General features: G+C 42.7%; 1 protein-coding gene across 1 annotated transcript; it reads right to left on the reverse strand.

Moving 5' to 3' along the window:
* Positions 1-263: 263 nt before the first annotated feature.
* On the reverse strand, positions 264-24,560 carry kbtbd4 (kelch repeat and BTB (POZ) domain containing 4). The gene is made up of 4 exons (XM_070899652.1): positions 24,450-24,560; positions 13,611-14,237; positions 4,115-4,221; positions 264-1,756 (listed from the first exon to the last, which is right to left on the reverse strand). Exons 2-4 carry the CDS (start codon positions 14,212-14,214, stop codon positions 899-901), a joined length of 1,569 nt encoding a protein of 522 aa, XP_070755753.1. The 5' UTR covers positions 14,215-14,237; positions 24,450-24,560; the 3' UTR covers positions 264-898.
* Positions 24,561-24,575: the final 15 nt, after the last annotated feature.

Consider the following 24,575-nt stretch of genomic DNA (forward strand, 5'->3'; position numbering starts at 1 on the left):
CCCAACTCTTGCAATGGTGGTGATAAATAGATTAACAACTCATCTACTGAGAGAGAGTAATTCATTTACTTAAGTCCCTGGTAGAAATTGGAAACATGCCGTGTGGGTCTTATGGATGCAAACCAGCAGACAGTTACTCAAATGTCACAGTGTACTAATACCCCGTTGCACTGTTCCACAAGGCCACTTTCTGCAACATATGTCAATGAAATCATATTGTAGACAATTTCCTCTGTATATTGTGTAATAAAATCAGAAACCTATTTACAAAGAATGAGTTTATTATACATATAAGGGGGCACAGAGGAAACCTTCCCTGATTCGGTTTAAAACAATAATGCATTTGTTAAAGCACATGTTGTGGAAGAAATACATTATTTCTTTGTGGTTAATCTCTTTTCATAAAAGGAACTGACAATGTTATGATAAAAGTAATGTTGCCGCCTATGTTGAAAAATATTTTGAACATAATACTGTCACCCTTTTTGTAGAATTACGTAGCTTTTCTTTACTTGTCCTTCCTAGTTCTGTCTCAGTTTCAAATAAAGTTGGGCTAAAATAGTTTGAGAGGCAGTATTTATTAAATTAGGTTTAGGTCAGTTAATGCCACATCAAATCAAAACACAAGTACCCTGTACTGAAGTTTTCTATCAACTGCAGTAGTTTAAAAAAATAATAATTCTGCTGTGGCCGATGAACTAAATACTGCAGTTAAATCTTTTATTGGTCTGTTATATGCAGTAAATGTTTGATCACTGTCAGCTTTTGGAAAAATAGATGATACAATTATGGGTTGACAGTGAATTAAATTGTGACATTGAACCACTACAAACTTTCACAATGCAAAACTGTCCTGCAATCATTTTACTGCAAGTTTAATTTCAGTATTCAGTTTGAATCATGCCAAAATAAACTGCCAATTAGTCAGCAGTATCTCAATTCCACTGATCACTGAGACCACAGATGTGGCTGGGTTCAGTTTTAATGTATTGGCATCACCCTTTTTACACTTGTCTCTGAAAACATAGATACACCCATTGCAACTAGCAATCTTCCAGAAGGAGGGTACACGACTCCAAACCTCTGGGAAGCGCAGTCTGGTAAAGCTGTCAAGCAGTGGATTGTAACATACCAAAGAGTCCCCCTCGGCTACAATAAAAATCAGGTCCTTGTGAATAGCGGCATGCATACGGCCTGCAAAGGGGAGGAGGTACGACTTTAATTGGCATGTTCTGGAGTGTGTGTCAAAACACTGGATGAGACGAGATGGTTTGGTAAAGAAGTCCAGGTCATTCTCCTCCCCACCCAGAAGATAGATAGTTCCATTAAGGTTAACACCAGCAGCACAAGATACTGCAGTGTCCAGCTGATTGGTTTCAACCCACACATTATCACAGACTACATAATAAATGATAGCGCTGGATAGCGTATCCTGTAGTGTTTTCCCACCCAGTGAATAAATGGCATCCTCACTTGGGACAGATACCAGCGTGTGCTGAAGGCGATCTCTTGGCAGCGATGCACACTGTTCCCAGTCCATTGTTTCCATGTTACACTTCCACATCCGGCGTGGGATGGGGCCACCGACAACATACAGGTCACTGCCATGCTTGCATGCAGCCGTGATCTGCTGGCGCAATCTATTTTGCCCACTGACACTGATGGCATCATCATCACAGTGCAAAGAAACTGCCAGGGAGTGCGTCCGCGTGTCTTCCTTTCCAATCAGATAAATATGAACAATCTCACCAATTTCCTGTTTGAGACATAAAAAATTACAATACTGATAAACTGGCAGGATTTCTTTACATGCCAATCTTAAATATCAATACAATTACTTGCATAGCTGTGTTATTATTGGGCTGACGACAATAGCCTTTCTTTAGACAGGATGACTTGAGTGCTTAGTATGACTTGTTAAATCATTTCTCTCTTTCTCACTAGAAGCACTTTTTATTCAGAGGTGAGTGGAAACAAAAAATGTCTCCTACCTTTGGTCACCTTGTGTACAAGAAAGACCAGCAAACCCACTATATCAGTAATCGATGCAGCAAAACAATTGTCCCATCTCTTCTACACAATAAAGTCAAATGCAGTGTCCTCCAAAAACCCGAGTTAATTATTTTCAATTTCTGACAATAGCAGTTTTGGTTTGTTAATAAAATACATTTGAAACATTCAAATTTAACCGCAGAAGGGATGAATAGTAGGCAAAAATTATTTGTATTTTCAAACTGTTGGAGGATTATCATTTGTTGGTCCCGATCATGAAAATAATACAAGGATTTTGATGTGTTAAATTTGGAACAATTGGCCTAATGCATTTAGTAGTAATTGTGGTAATGCAATGCAGTAGCCTCTCACTAAATCATTGGTGTCAAAGTACAAGTTACATTTGATCATGATCAAACCCTAAGTTTTAGGGTACCAGCAGTTTATGTTTTCGGAATTGACAGCTATGCTGGTATCATCACTTACCCAAGCCATACACCTCACTCAATGTAGCTCTATTGCAGTAGATGCTTTGCACCTCCTCCAGCCTAGATTTTACAGTGCATATGGTAAATCATGCTTCAGTGCTCTATTTGTTTCTATGATTTACCTAGGTGATGATTCCGAATAATCCTTCAACAACTGAACCTGATAAATACATTTTTGCAGAGGGGGAAAAAAATCCAAATTCAATGTTTCTACCTGCAAACGTTAAAAAAACTGTCATTTTTAAAACGTGTTCTCAGGATGTAGGTGGCATTGGCATGGTTGAATTTACTGCCCATCCCTAGTTACCATGAGGTGGTGAGCCTTGTCCTTATGGTGATGGTGCTCCCAAAATGGTGTGAATAGGGAATTCCAGAATATTGACCCAACAATAATGAAAGAACAAAATAAGTGTCCAAATCATGGTGTATGACTTGGAGGGAAATCTGGAGGTGATGGTGTTCTTACAACATTGCTGCTCCTGTCCTCAATGGTAGAGCTGACTGGGGAGGGAAATGTTGTCAAAGTAACCTTAGTGAGTTACTGTAATGCATTGTAAAGATTATATAAACTGCAGATATAGTGCACTGGTAATGGGAGTGGCAGGATCACCGATCAGTAAACTGCTCTAATCTGGATGGTGTTTGGCTTTGAGTATTGTTGCAGTTGCAGCTGCACCCATCTAAGAAAGTAGTGAGTATTCCATCATACTCCCGATTTGAACCTTATAGATAGCGGAGAGACTTTGGGGGTCAGGAGGTGAACCACTCATCGTTGAGTAACCAATCTCTGACCTGCTCTTATAGCCATTGTGTTGACACGGCTGGACCAATTAGGCTTCTGGTCAATGGTGATTCCCCCCTTCCTAAGATAGAGGGGATTTGGCGATGGTTGTGACAGTGAAGGAAGATGGTTGGGCTTTCTGTTGTTCAAGATTCTTATGCAAGATAGTCATCACCCGGCCACAACATTCATACATGGATAAATCATATTTTGGGCTTCAGGGCATCAATGCAGGAGTTCGTCAGGGAAGCGTCCTCAGCCCAACCATTGACAACCTTCCCTCCATCATAAAGGTCAGGAGTAGGGCTATTCACTAATGATTCCGCAGTGTTCAGCCCTCCATTTACAACTCTTCTGTGCCACTTGTCTGCCCAAGCCTGAATACTATCCAGGTCTTACTATAGACTGGCATGGACAGTTCCATTATCGGAAGAGTTGTAAATGGAGGGCTGAACACTGGAATTATTAGTGAACAGTCCTACTCCTGACTTTATGATGGAGGAAGGTCACCAATGAAGCAGTTGCAGATGGTTGGGCTGAGGACGCTTCCCTGACGAACTCTTGCAGTGATGCCCTGAAGCCCAAAATATGATTTATCGATATATGAATGTTGTATTAAGAACTCTGCAAATCTACTGACCCAACATTCATCCCTATAATTTAAGTCATCTGACCAATGCATCTCATTGTGCAACAGTTTGGATTAATGCATTTCCATTAAGGGGACAAGCTAAACTTTGCAAATAGCAATATTCTATAGGGATCCTTCTTCTGTTTCACACTAGTGGGAAACTTTAGTTTCAGAGAATGTATTGGTTTACCATTTACACTGGCTAGTTTTGAGGTACAGTACCTTTAGACTGGATGTCAGGTTCTCAGAGTATTGTGCTCGCTCTTCCTTGTTATGGTCTATCCAAGTTTCTATGGCTTTGGCGGGCTTCTGAGAACTGGGAACACCATCTACAGTATCATGAAAAAAAAAGGTTCTTGTTTTAGTTTCCTAGCATTGTATGGCAAGAATCCAGACTGGGGCTGATTTTTGGCTCGCTATCGCCCCGTTTATGCCTGTGAAAAGTCGCACCAACTTATACTGGAGGTCTTCATGTTCCAATTTTTGGGTGGACCTTGATTTAGGCTTAATTCAAATATTGAAATAGGAGTCAGATGATGCAGTTAAGACCTCAGAGATTTTCATGTCAATCAGCGTCCCATTGCTGCCTCTTTAACCCACCAACAAATCATGGGCAGCATAGGCCAGCAGGCGACCATTTCCAGCACTACTTAAAGGGATCATTAGCTGCAGTAGGTGAACGCTGGAAGAAATTCTGGTATCATTATTCCTTGATTATTTTAAAGAGTTTTGAACATTAAGTGCACTGACCCTCCTGATCTTTCCAGCTCTCTTTTAAGATGCTGCTGCAGGCGTATGATCCGTGTCTGCCTCGGGGGATTTCCTGCCCTCCTAAAGGGGAAGCTACCTAGAAGCAGAGAGATTAGCGCTGGCAGCCCGCCTATTCAATGCTAACTAGGGCTGAGTACAAAGATCGGTTGGGTCTACCGCCGACATCATCGCTTGCCTAATTACACTGGAGAAAAAAATCATCCCCACTGTCTCTCTTATACACCCGTCTGGGAAATAGGTCCATGGAAGAAAGTTATGGATCTTACCTCAATGTGAATGACCAGTGGTTCCTTTAACTGACATTTTGAACTGATGGTTATTTCATTACACTAATGTTGATTACTCTCAACAATTTAGTATATTTTCTTGGTGAGAACTAAATTTAAGATAGTGCAAATAATCACCAGTTCAAAGTACCAGTTATAGTAAGGATTATTCACACTGTAAGGTCCATTACATTCTTTCATGGAATCCATGGTGAGTCCATTTCTCTGATGGAGGTATGAGGGAGACAGTGTCTGGATTCTTAAAAGATAATTGCTCTCAATTTAGTAACAATAGTTATAATTACCATTGCTATCGAGAGAAGTTGAGTTCTGAATTCAACCTTAAAATTCTCTTAACAGGTATTTATGGGTTACAAACATTTATAATAGAAATATTACTCCGCATTAAGAATCCCAAAGGGCTTTGCTTTGTTTCTAAAAGAATGTATTTGTAGGAATAGAGTGTTTCTTTTCAACTCACTATATGAACTAAATTGGTTAGATTTTCCCCTGTCTAATTGAAGCAAAATCCTACTTGAAACTACCTTAACTGGTTTTGTTTACTGGGCTTCACCCTGGTTTATCTCCACATCATATCATGGTGATTAACCATCTGGCTTTACTGTACTGAAGTTTAGCTGTGCATAGATGGAAATTAAAAACCTATGGGGTGAAATTTCTTCAACAAAAAAAAAATGCTAATTTTTTCCATAATAAGTGACCCACTACTAAAATGATATTCTCAAGATATTCCACTTTTCAAAGTTAAGTGCTCATGTTAGCAGACCATTAATTGCAGACAAAAAAAGAAATGTTCCCATTTTTATTATTTTATCAAAAACTCTCTTGTAATCTTCGAGATGCGGATTGTGAGCATATTTTATATAAATGAAAGACTTCCCAACAAAACATTCATTGTTTTCTACATATGATAATGTTAAATTATTTACACAGTATATAGATGCTATGATGGTATATCAGGGGACCATACTGATCCATTCAAAGTTTAACTAGTTCACAGAATGAGTTTAAGGCCTTAAAGAGGGGACAGAGTAGATTTACCAGAATGATACCAGGGATGAGGGACTATAGTTATGTGGAGAGCCTAGTAAAGCTGGGAATGTTCTCCTTCGAGCAGAAAGGGTTAAGGGAAGATTTAATAGAGGTGTTCAAAATTATCAATGGTTTTGATAGAGTAAATAAAGAGAAACTGTTTCCATTGGGAGGAGTGGTTGGTAACCAGAGGACACAGATTTAAGATAATTGGCAAAAGAACCAGAGATGACATGAGGAGAATTTTTTAAAAGTAGCAAGTTGTTATTGGTGGGAGTAGTTTCTTGACCCCCAAACAGTAGTTGTAATGTAGGGCAGAGTATAAATCAGGAAATTAGTGCATGTAACAAGGGTACTATGGTAATCATAGGGGACTTTAATTTACATATAGACTGGACAAAACAAATTTGCAGTAATAATGTGGAGGACTAATTCATGGAATGTATACAAGATAGTTTTCTAGATCAGTATGTTGTGAAACCAACAAGGGAGCATGCTATTTTAGATGTAGTATTGTGCAATGAGAAAGGGTTAATTAATAACCTTGTAGTAAAGGGGCCCTTAGGGAAGAGTGACCATAATATGATAGAATTTTATATTGAAAGTGATTTAATTAAATCCGAAACTAGGGTCTTAAATCTAAACAAAGCTAACTACGTAGGTATGAGGGGGCGAGTTGGCTATGGTAGATTGGGAAACTACATTAAAAGGTATGATGGTAGGCGAGCAATGGCTAGCATTTAAAGAATTAATACATAATTTAAAACAAATATACATTCCTTTAAGGCACAAAAACCCCCACAGGTAAAGTGGTCCAACTGTGGCTTACAAGAGAAGTTAAAGGTAGTATTAGATCAAAGGATGAGGCTTATAATGTTGCCAAAAAGAGAAGTAAGCCTGAGGATTAGGAGGATTTTAGAATTCAGCAAAGGAGGACCAAGAAATTGATAAAGAAAGGAGAAATAGAATGAGAGTTAACTGGCAGGAGACATAAAAACAGACTGTAAAAGCTTCTATAAGTATGTAAAAAGGAAAAGATTAGTGAAAGTAAATGTGGGTCCTTTTACAAGCTGAGACAGGAGCAATTATAATGCAGAATAAGGAAATGGCAGAGAAATTAAACAAATACTTTGTGTAAGTCTTCATGGAAGAAGACACAAAATACCTCCTGGAAATAGTGGAGAACCAAGGGTCTAGCGAGAATGAGGAACTGAAAGAAATAAGTATTAGTAAAAAAAATAGTACTGGAGAAATTATTGGGACTGAAATCTGATAAATCCCCTGGACCTCATGGCCTACATCTTAAGAGTTTTGAAAGAGGTGGCTATAGAGATAGTGGATGCATTAGTTGTCATCTTCCAAAATTCCATAGATTCTAGAAAGGTTCCCATGGATTGAAAGGTAGCTAATTTAACCCTGCTGTTTAAGAAGAGGGCGAGAGAAAACGGGGAACTACAGACCAATTAGCCTGACATCAGTAGTAGAGAAAATGCTAGAATCTATTATTAAGGATGTGTTAAGAGAACACTTAGAAAATTATAATAGGATTGGGCAGAGTCAACATGGATTTATGAAAGGGAAATCAAGATTGACAAATCTGTTGGGGTTTTTTGAGTTTGTAACTAGCACAATAGATAAGGGAGAACCAGAGGATATGGTGTATTTTGATTTTCAGAAGGCATTCTATAAGGTGCCACAAAGAGGTTATTAAACAAAATTAGGGTTGATGAGTTTGGGGGCAATATACTCTTCTTCTTAGGCAGTCCCCCGGAGTCGAGGATGACTTGCTTCCACATTAAAGTAAGTTCTAAGGTGATTGATGAGGCCAATGTAAGATCTACAGACTCTGTGGGGCAGATGGTGGTTGGAGGGACGGGTGGGTGGGGTGCTTGATTTGTCGTACGCTCCTTCCGTTGTTTGTACTTGGCTTCCGCGTGCTCCCGGCAAAGACACTCGAAGTGTTCGGAGTCTTCCCGAATGCTTCTCCTCCACTTTGAGCGGTCTTGGGTCAGGGATTCCCAAGAGTCCATTGGGATGTTACATTTTTTTCAAGGAAGCTTTGAGGGTGTCCTTGAAGCGTTTTCTCCGCCCTCCTTGGACTCGGAGTAGAGTGCTTGTTTCGGGAGTCTAGTATCGGGCATGCAGACAATGTGGCCTGTCCATCGGAGCTGACTGAGCGTGGTCAATGCCTCGATGCTGGGGATGTTGGCCTGAGAGAGAACACAGACGTTGGTGCACTTATCCTACCAGTGAATTTGCAGGATTTTGCGGAGGCAGCATTGGTGGTACTTCTCCAGTGTTTTGAGGTGCCTACTGTACATAGTCCATATCTGTGAAGTGGTATCACTACTGCTCTGTAGACCATGAGCTTGGTGCCGGGTTTGAGATGCTGGTCTTCGAACACTCTTCTCCTCAGGCGACCGAAGGCTGCACTGGCACACTGAAGGCGGTATTGGACTTCGTCATTTATGTCTATCCTTGCTGATAGTCGGCTCCCAAGATAAGGGAAGTGGTCCATATTGTCCAAGGACTCGTCATGGATCTTGATAATTGGGGAGCAGTACTGTGTAGTGGGAGCAGGTTGGTAGAGAACCTTTGTCTTACGAATGTTTAATGTAAGGCCCAAACTCTCGTACGCAATTGTGAAGGTGTCGACTATGGTTTGGAGTTCGGCCTCCGAGTGTGCACAAACACAAGCATCGTCTGCATACTGTAATTCAATGACAGAGATGGAACAATTTCCCGCATGACCTGTAGATTAACTCCACTCCAGCAGGGAGCTTGTTTCAAGGTGAAATGAAGCATTGCAGCGAGGAAGATTGAGAAGAGCGTTGGTGCAATGACGCAGCCCTGCATGACCCTGGTCTGCACTTGTATTCGGTCTGTGGTTGATCCGTTGGTAAGAATCACAGCTTGCGTGTCATCATGAAGCAGGCGGAGGATAGTGACAAATTTTTGAGGACAGCCGAGTTTGAGGACACTCTATAATCCCTTACAGATGACAGAGTCGAAGGCCTTTGTGAGGTTAAAGAAAGCCATATACAGAGATTGATGCTGCTCCCTACACTTTTCTTGGATTTGTCACGTGGTGAAGTTCATGTCCACTGTGTTCCTTAGTGGGCGCAATCTGCATTGCGACTCGGAATATACAATCATGAATTGAGGATTGGTTAACAGATAGAAAACAGAGAGTAGGAATAAACGGGTCATTTTCGGGTTGGCAGACTGTAACTGGTGGGGTTCCGCAAAGATCAGTGCTTGGGCCTCAGCTATTGACAATCTATATCAATGATTTGGATGAGGGGACCAAATGTAATATATCCAAGTTTGCTGATGATACAAAGCTAGGTGGGAATTTAAGTTGTGAGGAGGAGGCAAAGAGACTTCAAGGGGATATAGACAGGCTAAGTGAGTGGGCAAGAACACAGCAAAGAAACAGTAGCAACTCTGTTAGTCGGAGCAGAAACCAGGAAATAGTGGGGGCTTGTAAAAAGGGAACAGCAATAATCATGGGTGATTTTAACCTCCATATTGATTGGACAAATCAAATTGGTCAGGGTAGCCTTGAGGAGGAGTTCATAGAGTGCATAAGGGACGGGTTCCTTGAGCAGTATGTAACGGAACTAACCAGGCGGCAGGCTATCCTAGATCTGGTCCTGTGTAATGAGACAGGATTAATAAACAATCTCTTAGTAAAGGCTCCTCTTGGAATGAGTGATCATAGCATAAGTGAGTTTCAAATTCAGATGGAGGGTGAGAAAGTTGGATCTCTAATCAGCATACTAAACTTAAATAAAGGAGACCATGAAGATATGAAGGCAGAGTTGGCTAAAGTAGACTGGGAAAACAGATTGAAGTGTGGGACGGTTGATGAACAGTGGTGTACATTTAAAAAGAGATAATCCACAACTCTCAAGAAAAATATATTCTAGTAAGGAGGAAAGAGTGCAAGAGAAAAGAAAGCCATCCATGGCTAACTAAAGAAATAAAGGACGGTATCTGATTAAAAACAAGGGCATACAAAGTGGCCAAAACTAGTGGGAGGACAGAAGATTGGGAAGCTTTTAAAAGCCAGCAAAGAATGACTAAAAAAATGATTAAGAAAGGGAAGATAGACTATGAAAGTAAACTAGCACAAAATATAAAAACAGATAGTAAAAGTTTCTATAGGTATATAAGAAGAAAGAGTGGCTAAAGTAAATGTTGGACTCTTAGAGGACGAGACCGGGGAATTAGTAATGGGGAACATGGAGATGGCAGAAACTCTAAACAAGTATTTTGTATCAGTTTTTATGGTAGAGGACACTAACAATATTCCAACAGTGGATAGTCAAAGGGCTGTAGTGGGGGAGGAACTTAACATAATCACAATCACTAAGGAGGCGGTGCTTAGTAAGATAATGGGACTAAAGGAAGATAAATCCCCTGGACCTGATGGCTTGCATTCTAGGGTCTTAAAAGAAGTAGCGGCAGGGATTGTGGATGCATTGGTTGTAATTTACCAAAATTCCCTGGATTCTGGGGAGGTCCCAGCAGATTGAAAAACTGAAAATGTAACGCCCCTATTCAAAAAAGGAGGCAGACAAAAAGCAGGTAACTATAGACCAGTTAGCCTAACATCTGTGGTTGGGAAAATGTTGGAGTCCATTATTAAAGAAGCAGTAACAGGACATTTAGAAAAGCAAAATTTGGTCAGGCAAAGTCAGCATGGATTTATGATGGGGAAGTCACATTTGACAAATTTGCTGGAATTCTTTGAGGATGTAACGAACAGGGTGGATAAAGGGGAACCAATGGATGTGGTGTATTTGGATTTCCAGAAGGCATTTGACAAGGTGCCACACAAAAGGTTACTGCACACGATAAAAGTTCATGCTGTTGGGGGTAATATATTAGCAAGGATAGAAGATTGGCTGACAAACAGAGAGTCGGGATAAATGGTTCATTCTCGGGTTGGCAATCGGTAACGAGTGGGATGCCACAGGGATTAGTGCTGGGACCCCAACAATTTACAATCTATATTAACGACTTGGAAGAGGGGACTGAGTGTAACGTAGCCAAGTTTGCTGACGATACAAAGATGGGAGGAAGGGTAAAGTGTGAGAAGGACATAGATAGGCTAAGTGAATGGACAAGAATTTGGCAGATGGAGTATAATGTTGGAAAATGCCACCATGCACTTTACTGAGGTCATGCACTTTGGCAGAAAAAAAATCAAAGAACAAGTTATTATTTAAATGGAGAAAGATTGCAAAGTGCAGGGTATTAGTGAAGCCACACCTGGAATACTGCGTGCAGTTTTGGTTTCCATATTTACGAAAGGATATACTTGCTTTGGAGGCAGTTCAGAGAAGGTTCACTAGGTTGATTCCAGAGATGAGGGGGTTGACTTATGAGGAAAGGTTGAGTAGGTTGGGGCTCTACTCATTGGAATTCAGAAGAATGAGAGGTGATCTTGTAGAAACGTGTAAGATTACAAGGGGGCTGGACAAGGTGGATGCAGAGAGGATGTTTCACTGATGGGGGAGACTAGAACTAGAGGGCATGATCTTGGGATAGGGGGCCGCCCATTTAGAACTGAGAAGAGGAGAAATTTCTTCTCTGAGGGTTATGAATCTGTGGAATTCGCTGTCTCAGAAAGCTGTGGAGGCTGGGACATTAAATAAATTTGATAGAAATAGACAGTTTCTTAAACAATAAGAGGATAAGGGGTTATGGGGAGCGGGCAGGGAAGTGGAACTGAGTCCATGATCAGATCAGCCATGATCTTATTGAATGGCGGAGCAGGCTCGAGGGGCTTTATGGCTTACCCCTGCTCCTATTTCTTACGTTCTTATGTTCAAATGGAATATAATGTAGAGAAATGTGAAGTTATCCACTTTGGTAGGAAAAATAGAAAAGCAGAGTATGTTTTAAAAAGGTGAGGACTTGGGAAATACTGGTGTTCAGAGGGACTTGGGTGTTCTTGTACACGAATCACAAAGTTAACATGCAGGTACAGCAATCAATTAAGAAAGCAAAAGCCTTTGTTACAAGAGGATTTGAGTACAAGAGTAATGTCTTACAGCAATTATATAGGGCCCTGGTGAGACCACACTTGGAGTATTGTGTACAGTTTTGGTCTCCTTACCTAAGGAAGGATATACTTGCTATAGAGGGAGTGCAACGAATGCTCACCAGACTGATTCCTGGGATGGGGGGATTGTCCTATGAGGAGAGATTGCGTAGACTAGGCCGATATTCTCTAGAGTTTAGAAGAATGAGTGGTGATCTCATTGAAACATACAAAATTCTTACAGGGCTTGACAGGGGAGATGCAGGGAGGATATTTCCTCTGGCTGAGGAATTTAGAACCAGGGGTCACAGTCTTAGAATAAAGGATCGGCCATTTAGGACTGAGATGAGGAGAAATGTTTTCACTCAGAGGGTGATGAATCTTTGGAATTCTCTATCCCAGAGGACCGTGGATGCTCAGTCATTGAGTCTATTCAAGAGATTGATAGATGTTTGAATATTAAGAGAATCAAGACATAGTGCAGGAAAGTGGAGTTGAGGTAGAAGATGAGCCATAATCTTAATGAATGGCGGAGCAGGCTCAAGGGGCCGAATGGCCTACTCCTGCGTCTATTTCTTATATTGTGTCATGATCTGGAATGTAATGCCTGAAAGAATGGTGGAAGCAGATTCAATAGTGACTTTTAAAAGGGAATGGGATATATACTTGAAACGTAAACAGTTGCACGGCCAAGGAGAAAGAGTGGGGAAGCGGGACTAATTTGATAGCTCTTTCAAAGAGCCAGCCCAGGCATGATGGGCTGAATGACTACCTTCTGCGCTGTCTGATTCTATTAACAATTTATTGGAATATATAAAATGTGTCTTACTTTCTTTTGATGCGCTTTCTTCTTCTACTATGTGTGTCTCTTCTTTCCCAAAAAGGCGTATTATTGTTTTATAGTTAACGTCATCCAATCAGTCAAAACAGCGGTGGGCGCTAAGTTTTAGCGCCGCTGCAAAATCATTGGCGAAAATTCTGCCTGGGCGCAAAATCTTATGTGCCTCATTTCATGCCCCCCAAAAAAATCATTTTTGCGTCCCGCCGAGGTGCTAAATGGGACGCAAATGAGCCGAAAATCCAGCCCAAAGGATCCATTAAAGTTATAATATTCCTTTTTGAGGAGTTGATCCTCTCAGAGAGATATGAGTTATAAGTACAGCTCTAGCACTAGAGTTCCCACTTGAATGGGAATTTTGTAACAGACATCAAAGGGAGTACGCCTTTGCATTTTTGCAGCTGCCCTTCAATTTAAAATGGGACACTTTTGATTTGCACTTTCTCCATGACCAATACTGCCAGGAAGGGGTGGATATAACGTTTAACCGCTACAGGAGAAAGAGGAATAAATATTTTTTGAAGTATCAGAGGTCATTAATTCTTTTAGAAATTCTACAGGATTATCTCCTACATTAAGCAGTTCCTTCCAACGGTAAATCTGTCTTAGATACCACAAGGACCCTTGTACAGTTCACTTACAAGTAATCTCATTCCAGAAGTTCCCTTATTGGATAGAATTAAAAATGTGTTTTGTCCCCTCCATCAAAAAAAATCAAGAAAGATAAACACGTACCTTTAATGATGTCTGTGAATAATCTTACAGGTAGTTTCACAAAATCTTCAGTCTTGTGAAGCTGTGATAGGTGTGTTTTTGCACATTGTTTTGCTGCCGTGTACAGTTTCTGGTCACTGTGCTGATCCGCTAACCACATGACCTGTAAACAGTTCCTGATGTCAACTGTCCGAGCCAGAAACCGAGAGCACTCTTCAAAAAGTGAGGTCAACTGGTACATATCCGCCACCTCATATGTCTCCTGCAGATCCTCCACTCTCAATTTTACAGTCCCCCGGTAGATATATTCCACAAGGAGCTGGAAAACACTTGCATTCACATCTTTGAGTTCTATAACATCATTATGAGCTTCCTTTAAATTAGAGGTGAACATGGAACGAAAGAAGCAGCTCTGAGCAGAAAGCACTAGCCGGTGAAGCTGGAATTCTTTACCTTCCACGGAGATGGTAACGTCTGCAAACAGCCTGTCTTCAAGGCACAGATCCATAATGCTCTGAGCAACACGTACAGAGTGTAACCTGTCCGTGAAGGTGTAGCTCATGAAGTAACTCTCTTCTGTTGGACCTGCAATGGTTGCACCTCCAGCACCGCCACTTGGCTCCATATCGCAACTGATCAAATCAGAACCTATGAGAACAATTTCATTTAAAAAATGTCACTTACAATTTTTGATGTATTTTTGTTATTATATATTGAGAAACATCACTGTTACTAGATCAGTAGAAATATAAAGTTAGTAGTCCCTTTTGCTAATGTGTAGCTATCCAACAAAAAACACAAAATCATGAACCTTCATTGGCAGGACAGGCACACCAACGTCTGTGTTCTCTCTCAGGCCAACATCCCCAGCATTGACCACGCTGGATCAGCTCCGATGGATGGGCCACATCCGCATGCCTGACACTGGACTCCTGAAACAAGCACTCTACTCCGAGTTACGTCACGGCCCTCAGGAGGGCAGAGAAAACGCTTCAAGGACACCCTCAAAGCCTCCTTGAAAAATTTTAACATCCCCACCGACTCTTGGGAATCCCTGGCCCACCCACCTGTCCCTCTAACCACCATCTGCTCCACCTGCGACAGAGATTGTAGGTCCTGCATTGGTCTCATCAGTCACCTTATAACTCATTTTAGTGTGGAAGCAAGTCATCCTCGATTCCGAGGGATTGCCCAAGAAGAAGACATTACACCAATTATACAAAGCTAAAATGCCTTGCTGAATGTAAATACCTTCAATGTGGATCAAGTCTGTGCACAAAAATTTGAGCTAAGCATAGTGGAATTAAACACAAGGGACACATGTAATGATGGTACACATGCTGTAAATGTCAAGAGTCTAGCATATACCGTGGTGGTACAAAACCATTAATTTTATTTAACAGAAGTCTCAAATATAATTAATATACAGCAAATTAGATGGATTCAAATCACAATTTGATGACCAGATAAGTTGAGATTTTAAGAGTAAAGGATAATTTGAGTAATAGGATGAAATTCAAGTAAATCTACAGAGACTGAGTAAAAGTACATTAAATCGAATGGCAGATAATGTGTAATACTGTGATGCAGAATGGTGGTAAAATAGCAATATAAAATGAATGAAATATTGACTATCATGACCCATGAAGATATTAAGAACACAATAAATTTTGCATTTCATTGTGAGTGATGATGTTAAAAGGTCAGTCTCTTCAATGTATAGTTTTGGTGTGATATCTATGATATAACACATGAATATGACCCTCCAATGAACAATGAGTTCATTTATTTTAGACTGATTTCTAATTTGTTGAATTGGGCAGACTGTCAACCCCACAAAACCGACAACAACAAACATGGCTCAGTACATCTTTTGCATTAAGAGATTAGTTAATTAGTATTTTTTATGGCTAAAAGATAGTGTATTTAAAATACATTTGTTTTAAATGATATTATACGAATGTAATCAGTATTATCAGAATTTTTAAAATATATATTCCGTAATTGTCCGAACAATTCCAGCAAATAGTAAAAACTACATTACTGGAAATTACATAGGATTACATCGAATATATGGCACAGAAACAGGCCATTTGGCCCAACTAGTCCAAGCCGGCATTTATGATCCACTTGAAACTCCTCCCGTCTTTCTTCAGCCATCGCTATCAGCCTAACCCTCTATTCTCTTCTCACTCATATGCTTGGCTAGCCTCCCTTTAAATGTACCAAAATATTCGCTTCAATCACTCCCTGTGGTAGCGAGTTCCACATTCTCACCACTCTGGGTAAAGTTCCTTCGGAATTCCCTATTTGATTTCTTGGTAACTATCTTATGTTGATGGCCTCTAGTTTTGCTCTTCCCCACAAATGGAAACACTCTCTCTGTATCTATTCCATCAGTGCCATTCGCAACTCCTCAGATAATGGACCAGTCCATGCCCACATGCAGCAAGACCTGGATAACATTCAGGCTTGGGCTGATAAGTGGCAAGTAACATTCGCGTCACACAAGTGCCAGACAATGACTATCTCCAACAAGTGAGAGTCCAACCACCGCACCTTGACATTTAACGGCATTAACATCGTTGAATCCCTCACCATCAACATCCTGGGGGTTCACCATTGACCAGAAACTTAATTGGACCAGTCACATAAATATTGTGGCAACAAGAGCAGGTCAGACACTGGGTAGTCTGTGACAGGTGTCTCACTTCTTGACTCCCCAAAGCCTTTCCACCATCTACAAGGAACAAGTCAGGAGTGTGATGGAATACTCTCCAACACTCAAGAAGCTCGACACCATCCAGGGCAAAGCAGCCCACTTGATTTGCAACCATCCATCACCATAAACATTCACTCCTTCCATCACCGACGTACCGTGGCTAGAGTGTGTACCATCTACAAGATGCACTGCAGCAACTCGCCAAGGCTTCTTCGGCAGCACCTCCAAAACCTGCGACCTCTACCACCTAGAAGGACAAGGGCAGCAGGAGCATGGGAATACCACCACCTCCACGTTCTCCAAATCACACACCATCCTGACTTGGAAGTATATTGCCATTCCTTCATCATCGCTTGGTCAAAATCCTGGAACTCCCTCCCTAACAGCACTGTGGTAGAACCTTCACCACAAGGACTGCAGCGGTTCAAGAAGGCAGCTCACCACCATCTTCTCAAGGGCAATAAATGCTGGCCTTGCCAGTGATGCCCACAGTGATGGAACAAATTAAAATAAAACCTGTTATAATTTTAAAGACCTATTTGGCCATCCCTCAGCCTTCTTTTTTCAAAAGAAACCCAGCCTGTTCACCCTTGTATATTGATCAAGCAAGACTTTCCCTTTTGAAATCCATGCTGACTATTAATTATTATATTTTTGGTTTCTAGATGTTCTTCTATTTTGTCCTTTAGAAGGGATTGCATTATGTTTTCTACCACCGATCTTAAGCTGACTGGTCTTTAGTTTCCTGCACACATTCTATTTCCCTTCTTAAATATAGGTACTGTGTTAGCTATCTGCCAGTCCTCTGGCACTACACCTTGTTCTAATGATTTTATTAATTATGTGTATCTTGCCTCTGCTATCTCTTCCCTAGGTTCTTTTAAAATGCGCGGATGTAATTGTCCATTTCAGGGGTTTTATGCTCTTTGAGTCTGATCAGTTTATTTAATATTCTCTTTTTAATTTAAATACAGTTATCTCATTTCTAATTTCATCATTCTATGTCATGTCCACCTGTTCTGTCTCCCTGGTAAATACTGAAGCAAAATAATTATTTAATATCTGCCATCTCTCTATCACTGTGATATTATCCTGTCCATCCCTAAGTGGCCCTATTCCCATCCCCACTTTACTTTTTAAAATTTATGTGCCTGTAAAATATTTTGATTATTTAGTTTTATGTTCCTTGATAATTTATTTTCATAGGTCCTTTTTGCCTTTCTAATTGGTTTTTTGACTGATGTCCTAATCTCTTTGTATTCTCTTATGATGCTCTTCCCTGCTGTTCATGTACTTAGTCTATGCCTCTTTTCTTACCCTCAATTTTTCCCTAATGTATTTTCATTCATGCATTGTGTCTCATTAGTGTTTAGCTTGTTCTTGTTTTTTAGCGGAATATATTTTTCCCAGACTCTGTTGAATATCATTTTAAATGTTTCCCACTGCTGTTCTACATCATTGTTTGCCAGTATTGTCATCCATCTTATTTTCCCAGGTTCTATTCTCAGTCTCGCAAAATCGGCTTTTCTCCAATCTATTACCCTGGTCTTCGTCATACTTATGTCCTTCTCAATTATTATCTTGTAGTGTATTATATGATAAAGAAAGAAAGACTTGGATTTATACAGCGATTTCACGACCACTGGATGTCTCAAAGTGCTTTAGAGCCAATGAAGTTCTTTTGGAGTGTAGTCACTGTTCACGATTGCCTAGATGTTCCCCTACTTTTACTTATTTTATCTGTTCTGGTTCATTCCCCATTACTAGATCCAAAAGTGAATCTTTCCTTGTTGGACTTCTTACACATTTGGGTTAGAAAGGAGTCCTGTACACATGAAAGGAACTCCATGTCCTTATCCCCTTTATCTACTTCTTCTGTCCAATTGATATCAGAGTACCTGTAGTTGAAATGCCCCATGATGATTATTCTATTTTTTTTACTCATTTCCCTAATTTGTCTGCATATTTCTTCCTCCACCTCCCTTCACTATTAGGTGGTCTGTAGACTACACCTAGAAGTGTGATTGGTAATTTATCTTTTATCTCTATCCACATGGATTCTATTTTTGACTTACTGATAACAGAGACACGTTTTTCTACTGCCATCATGTTACCCCTAATAAAGTACAGCTACTCCACCTCCCCCTTTTCCCTCTCTAGTTTTTCTAAATGTTACACCCTGTAATGTTTAATTCCCAGTCCTAACTCTTTTGTAGCCATGTCTCAATAATCCCTATTATATCTGGTTCCTCGCAATGTAATATTGCCTCCAGTTCCCCTGTTTTATTACGGACACTATGTGCATTGCTGTACAGACAGTTTAACTCATTTTTAATAGCAGTTCCTCTCAGTTTGTTAACCATCTTTTTACACTCCTGTTCTATAACTCTATTTATTCCCTGGCCATCAATGTCCTCCCTTACAATTTCCTACATTACAACAGTGACTACACTCTAAAAGACTTCATTGACAGTAAAGTGCTTTGAGATGTCTGGTGGTCGTGAAAGGCGCTATATAAATGCAAGTCTTTCTTCCTTTTCTTTATTGTTTCCTTTGCTCGTTTCCTGTTTTGTTTATATTTAGGCTGGTTTCATTTCTTGTAGATCCTCCCCCCCATCTTACTAGTTTAAAGCCTTTGCCACCTTTCTATTTACCCTTTCTGTTATGTATGTAAACACTACCAATGTGTAAAACTTGCCACCAGGGGGCGCACCTGTGGGAGACCCAAGGGTCACCTGCACACCCTGGGCAAGCAGGTATATAAGGCAGACTACCATGCTGCCTCCTCACTCTGGAGTTACAATAAAGAGACCAAGGTCACAACAGTTTGAGCTGAAGATGTACAGTCTTGTGGAGTTATTCTAAATGTAACAATTGGCGACGAGTAACAGATCACGAATTTTCATGCAATTATGGCTGCCGTTGGTATTCTTGAGAGATTTGTTGAGGGTGGTGATTGGGAAGCTTTCCCTTGAGTGTCTTGACCAGTATTTCGTTGAGCGTCTTGACCGTGGGCAACGAGCTGGAAAAGGAAGAAACCGCGGTCAAGTGCAGGGCGATTCTCCTCACCGTTTGCGGGTCCACAATTTATGGCCTTATCAAAAATCTGCTAGCATCGACGAAACCAACGGAGAAGACATATGAAGAGCTGTGCATGCTGGTTCGGGAACACCTCAAGCCGAAGGAGAGCATCTTGATGGCCAGGTATCGCTTTTATACGCACCACCGCTTCGAGGGCCAGGACGTGGCAAGCTATGTCGCTGACCTAAGATGCCTTGTGGGACCGTGCGTATTTGCTGGATTTTTGGGGGAAGTGTTGCGGGACATTTTCGTGCTTGGAATCGGCCACAAGGCCATTCTTTGCAAACTGCTGTCTGCTGAATCCCTAGATCTGAGCAAGGCTATCACGATATCCCAGGCTTTCATGTCCACGAACGATAACACTAAACAGATATCACTGCAGCATCGGAACTCACCGGCAAGTACTGTGGATAAAATAACGCCTTCAGCAGGCAGAACTGTACATGGCAGGGCCTAGGATGACACAGAGTCTGCTGTGGGGCGTGAATGCGAGTCCATTAGCACCATGTTGGCACTGCAGAGGTAATCATTGAGCTCATCAATGTCGATTCAAGCACTACGTGTGCAAGGGCTGTGGAACAATGAGGCACCTCCAGCGAATGTGCAGATGTGCTGCGACTCACCACATGGCAGAGTCGGCAGAAGGTGACCGATCCGGCACGGATCATGCTGAACGAATAAGAGAGGCAACTCAACCCGAGGCTGAAGAGGAAGTGTATGGGGTACACACCTTCACCACCAAAAGCTCTCCAATAATGTTAAAAGTCAAATTAAATGGCATTCCAGTTTCAATGGAATTGGACACGGGGGCGAGTCAGTCAATTATGAGCCAGAAGGCTTTGAGAAACTGTGGGGCAACAAGGTACAAAGGCCAAAACTAAGCTCGATCCACACCAAGCTGCGCACTTACACCAAAGAGCTCATACCAGTCATTGGCAGTGCGGCAGTGTAGGTATCGTGCGATGGAGCTGTGCATGATTTACCACTATGGATTGTACCAGGCGATGGCCCAATGCTATTCGGCAGAAGCTGGCTAGGAAAGATTCGATGGAAATGGGACGACATCAAAGCACTGTCTTCGGAGGATGACACCTCATGCGCCCAAGTGCTAAACAAATTCCCATCGTTATTCGAGCCAGGCATCGGCAACTTCACAGGCGCCAAAGTGCAGATCCATCTAGTCCCTGATGCACGACCCATTCATCACAAGGCCCGAGCGGTTCCATACATGATGCGAGAAAAAGTAGAGATAGAGCTGGACAGACTTCAACTAGAGGGGATCGTATCGCCAGTCGAGTTCAACAAGTGGGCCAGTCCAATCGTGCTGGTGTTGAAGAGCGATGGGACGGTCAGAATCTGCGGGCACTACAAGGCAACGATCAACCGAGTCTCGTTGCAGGACCAGTACCCACTACCCAAAGTAGATGACCTGTTTGCAACACTAGCCGGGGGGGGTGGGGGAGTCGTTCACCAAGCTGGATCTAACCTCTGCTTACATGACACAGGAGCTGGCTGAACCTTGAAAAAAATTGACGTGCAACAACACGCACAAAGGACTGTTCATATACCACAGATGCCCCTTTGGGATTCGCTCAGCGGCGGCCATCTTCCAGAGAAACATGGAGAGTCTGCTGAAATCGGTTCCGTGCACCGTGGTGTTCCAAGATGACATCTTGATCACTGGCCGCAACACCACCGAACACTTGCACAACCTAGAAGAGGTTCTCAAGCGACTGGACAGAGTGGGACTCAGGCTGAAATGCTCCAAGTGTGTTTTCCTGTCGCCAGAGGTCGAATTTCTGGGGAGAAAGATTGCGGCGGACGACATCAGACCCACGGACTCCAAGACGGAGGCCATCAAGAATGCACCCAGACCACAGAATGTGACAGAGCTGCATTCGTTCCTGGGACTCAACTATTTTGGTAACTTTCTACTGGGGTTGAGCACTTTGCTGGAACCATTGCATTTATTGCTATGTAAGGATGATGACTGGGTTTGGGGTAAATCTCAAGAGACAGCCTTTAACAAGGCCAGAAACCTGCTATGTTCTAACAAGTTACTTGTATTGTATGACCCATGTAAACGTTTAGTACTAGTTTGTGATGCATCTTCGTACGGGGTCGGTTGTATGTTACAACAAGCCAATGGGTCAGGCAAACTGCAACCGGTTGCATGTGCGTCCAGAAGCTTATATAAGGCTGAAAGAGCCGACAGTATGGTTGAGAAAGAAGCATTAGCATGCGTTTACAGGGTTAAGAACATGCACCAATATCTATTTGGGCTCCGATTCGAGCTTGAAACCGACCACAAGCCGCTCATTTCGTTGTTCTCAGAAAACAAAGATATTAACACCAATGCTTCATCCCGCATCCAAAGATGGGCACTAAAGTTATTTGCGTATGATTATGTAATCCGCCACAGACCTGGCACTGAGAACTGTGCTGAAACCCTCAGTCGGCTACCATTGCCCACCACCGGGGTGGAAATGGCGCAACCCGCAGATTTGCTTCTTGTAATGGATGCTTTTGAGAGCGAGGGGTCACCCGTCACGGCTCGCTAGATGAGGACCTGGACTGCCAGGACCCGATGCAATCACTAGTAAAAAGCTGCGTCCTCAATGGGAGCTGGTCGGCGGGACCAGGGGAATGCAAGACGAAATTAAGCCGTTCCACCGACGCAAGGACGAAATGTCCATCCATTCGGACTGCCTCCTATGGGGGAATTGTGTAATTTTGCCAAAAAAAGGCAGGGAAACATTTATACGCGACCTTAATAGTACCCACCCAGGCATAGTCATGATGAAGGCTATTGCCAGGTCGCACATTTGATGGCCCGGCATTGACTCGGAATTGGAGTTGTGTGCACACCAATGTAATAATTTCTCACAGTTGAGCAACGCACCAAGGGAGGCCCCACTGAGTCTGTGGTCATGGCCCTCCAAACCGTGGTCAAGGGTCCACGTAGATTTCGCAGGCCCCTTTCTAGGAAAGATGTTCCTAGTAGCAGTGGACGCTTACTCTAAATGGATTGAATGTATAATAATGTCGTCATGTACGTCCACTGCCACCATTGAAAGCCTCCGGGTCATGTTTGCCACCCATGATTTGCCTGATGTCCTTGTTAGTGACAATGGACCATGCTTCACCATCTCGGAATTTAACGAGTTCATGACCCGCAATAGCATCAAACAGGTCAGGTCTGCGTCGTTTAAGCCCGCATCCAATGGTCAAGCGGAACGGGCAGTCCAAATCATCAAGCAGAGCTTGAAACGCGTGACGGACGGTTCCCTGCAGACCCGGTTATCTCAGATTCTGCTCAGCTACCGGACGCGACCCCACTCACTTACCGGGGATCCCCCTGCAGAACTGCTAATGAAGAGAGCGCTCAAAACCAGGCTCTCCTTAGTCCACCCGGATCTCAATGATCATGTAGAAACCCGGTGTCACCGGCATAATATGTACCATGATTGCGCGGCTGTATCACGTGACATTAAGGTCAATGACCCTGTGTTTGTTCTTAATTATGGTCATGGTCCCAAACGGGTTGCTGGCACTGTGTTAGCCAAAGAGGGGAATAGAGCTGTCAAACTTTTGAATGGACAAACGTGCAGAAAGCACTTGGATCAGACCAAACTGCGGTTCACTGAAAACCAAGAACAGTTTGAAGAGGACTTTACCATCATTGATCCACCCACACACACCCAACCAGCAATCAACCTTGCAGTCAACCACGAGGATGAACCCACCATGCCCAACAATCCAATCAGACCAGCCCCACCGCAGTGCAGCAATGATCCGACCGACTCACCCATGCCAGGACTTCAACTCAGGCGATCGACCCGGGAACGCAGAGCCCCGGATCGCCTCAACTTGTAAATAACTTGTACATAAGACTTTTGGGGGGGGGGGGGGGGGGGGGAATGCTGTTATGTATGTAAACACTACCAATGTGTAAGACTTTCCACCAGGGGGCACACCTGTGGGAGACCCAAGGGTCATCTGCACACCCTGGGCAAGCAGGTATAAAAGGCAGACTACCATGCTGCCTTCTCACTCTGGCGTTACAATAAAGAGACCACGGTCACAACAGTGTGAGCTGAAGATGCACCGTCTTGTGGAGTTATTCTAAACGTAACACTTTGCACTGGGACACAGGTCTTATCCTGGTTCAGGTGGAGCCCATCCCATTGGTGCAGCTCCTTTCAGTCCCAGTACTGGTGCCAGTGTCGTATGAAAAGGAACCCCTCTTTCCCACACCAGCCCTTTAACCACGTGTTAATTCTCCTGATTTGCTTCTATGCCAATTTGCATAAGGCTCGGACAATAATCCAGAGATTATTAACCTCGAGGTCCTGCTTTTTAATTTCGCCCCCAACAGCTCCTCCTCCCTGTTCCTACCGATGTCGTTTGTTCCGACATGGCCGACAACTGGATTTACCGCCTCCCTTTCCAAATTTCTCTCCAGCCGCCTGGAAATATCCCATACTCTGGCACCGAGTAGGCACAGTACCGAGAGAGATCCCCCGTTCAACTATCTTTCCCCTTTTCAATGCAATACAATCTGCTGCATATTTCCAGCAGTTTCTCTTTTTACTTCAAATTGTCAGCATTGGGAGGCTCTTCCCCTCCCCTTTTTGAACACTAGATTTTAACTTTGGCTCATTTCAAGCTAACGGCGTGGTTGTAACAATAAATCCATGCGAGTGAATGAATAAACGAGAAAAAAAAGGTGAAATATTGCGAAAGAAGGCAGCGCACGGAGAACGAGGGTTGGCTGGAGCGGAGTGGACCGCTGGCAAACCGGCTGCATTTGATCCCGTCTTCTGCCTGAGCCCGGCCGGGCCGGTGCCCAACATCGGCGGCAGAGGGATTGGGGAGAAAGCGCAACAATAAGTCGGACTGGTAGCGATTACAGAGTGGGGGAGTGGAAATCCCCAACCCGGGGCCCGAGATACTCTCAGTAGAACAGGCGGAGGCAGCGCCCCTCACACTCGGTGCTGGAATTTATCGAAGGTGAATCTAAAACACTCCCCCGTCACTAAAATGTCAGCCTTTACCTTTAACAATCTGCCTGGAACGGCGGTGGCCAATTCCGCGTCCGTTGGAGGGAACAGAGAGAAAAGGGGCGGCGGGGGGGAAGAATTAGGCCGAGGCACGCTGCTGGGGCTGCAGGGAGGGATGAG

This window comes from Pristiophorus japonicus, chromosome 14 (genome assembly GCF_044704955.1).
Source record: "Pristiophorus japonicus isolate sPriJap1 chromosome 14, sPriJap1.hap1, whole genome shotgun sequence".
Lineage (NCBI taxonomy): Eukaryota > Metazoa > Chordata > Chondrichthyes > Pristiophoridae > Pristiophorus > Pristiophorus japonicus.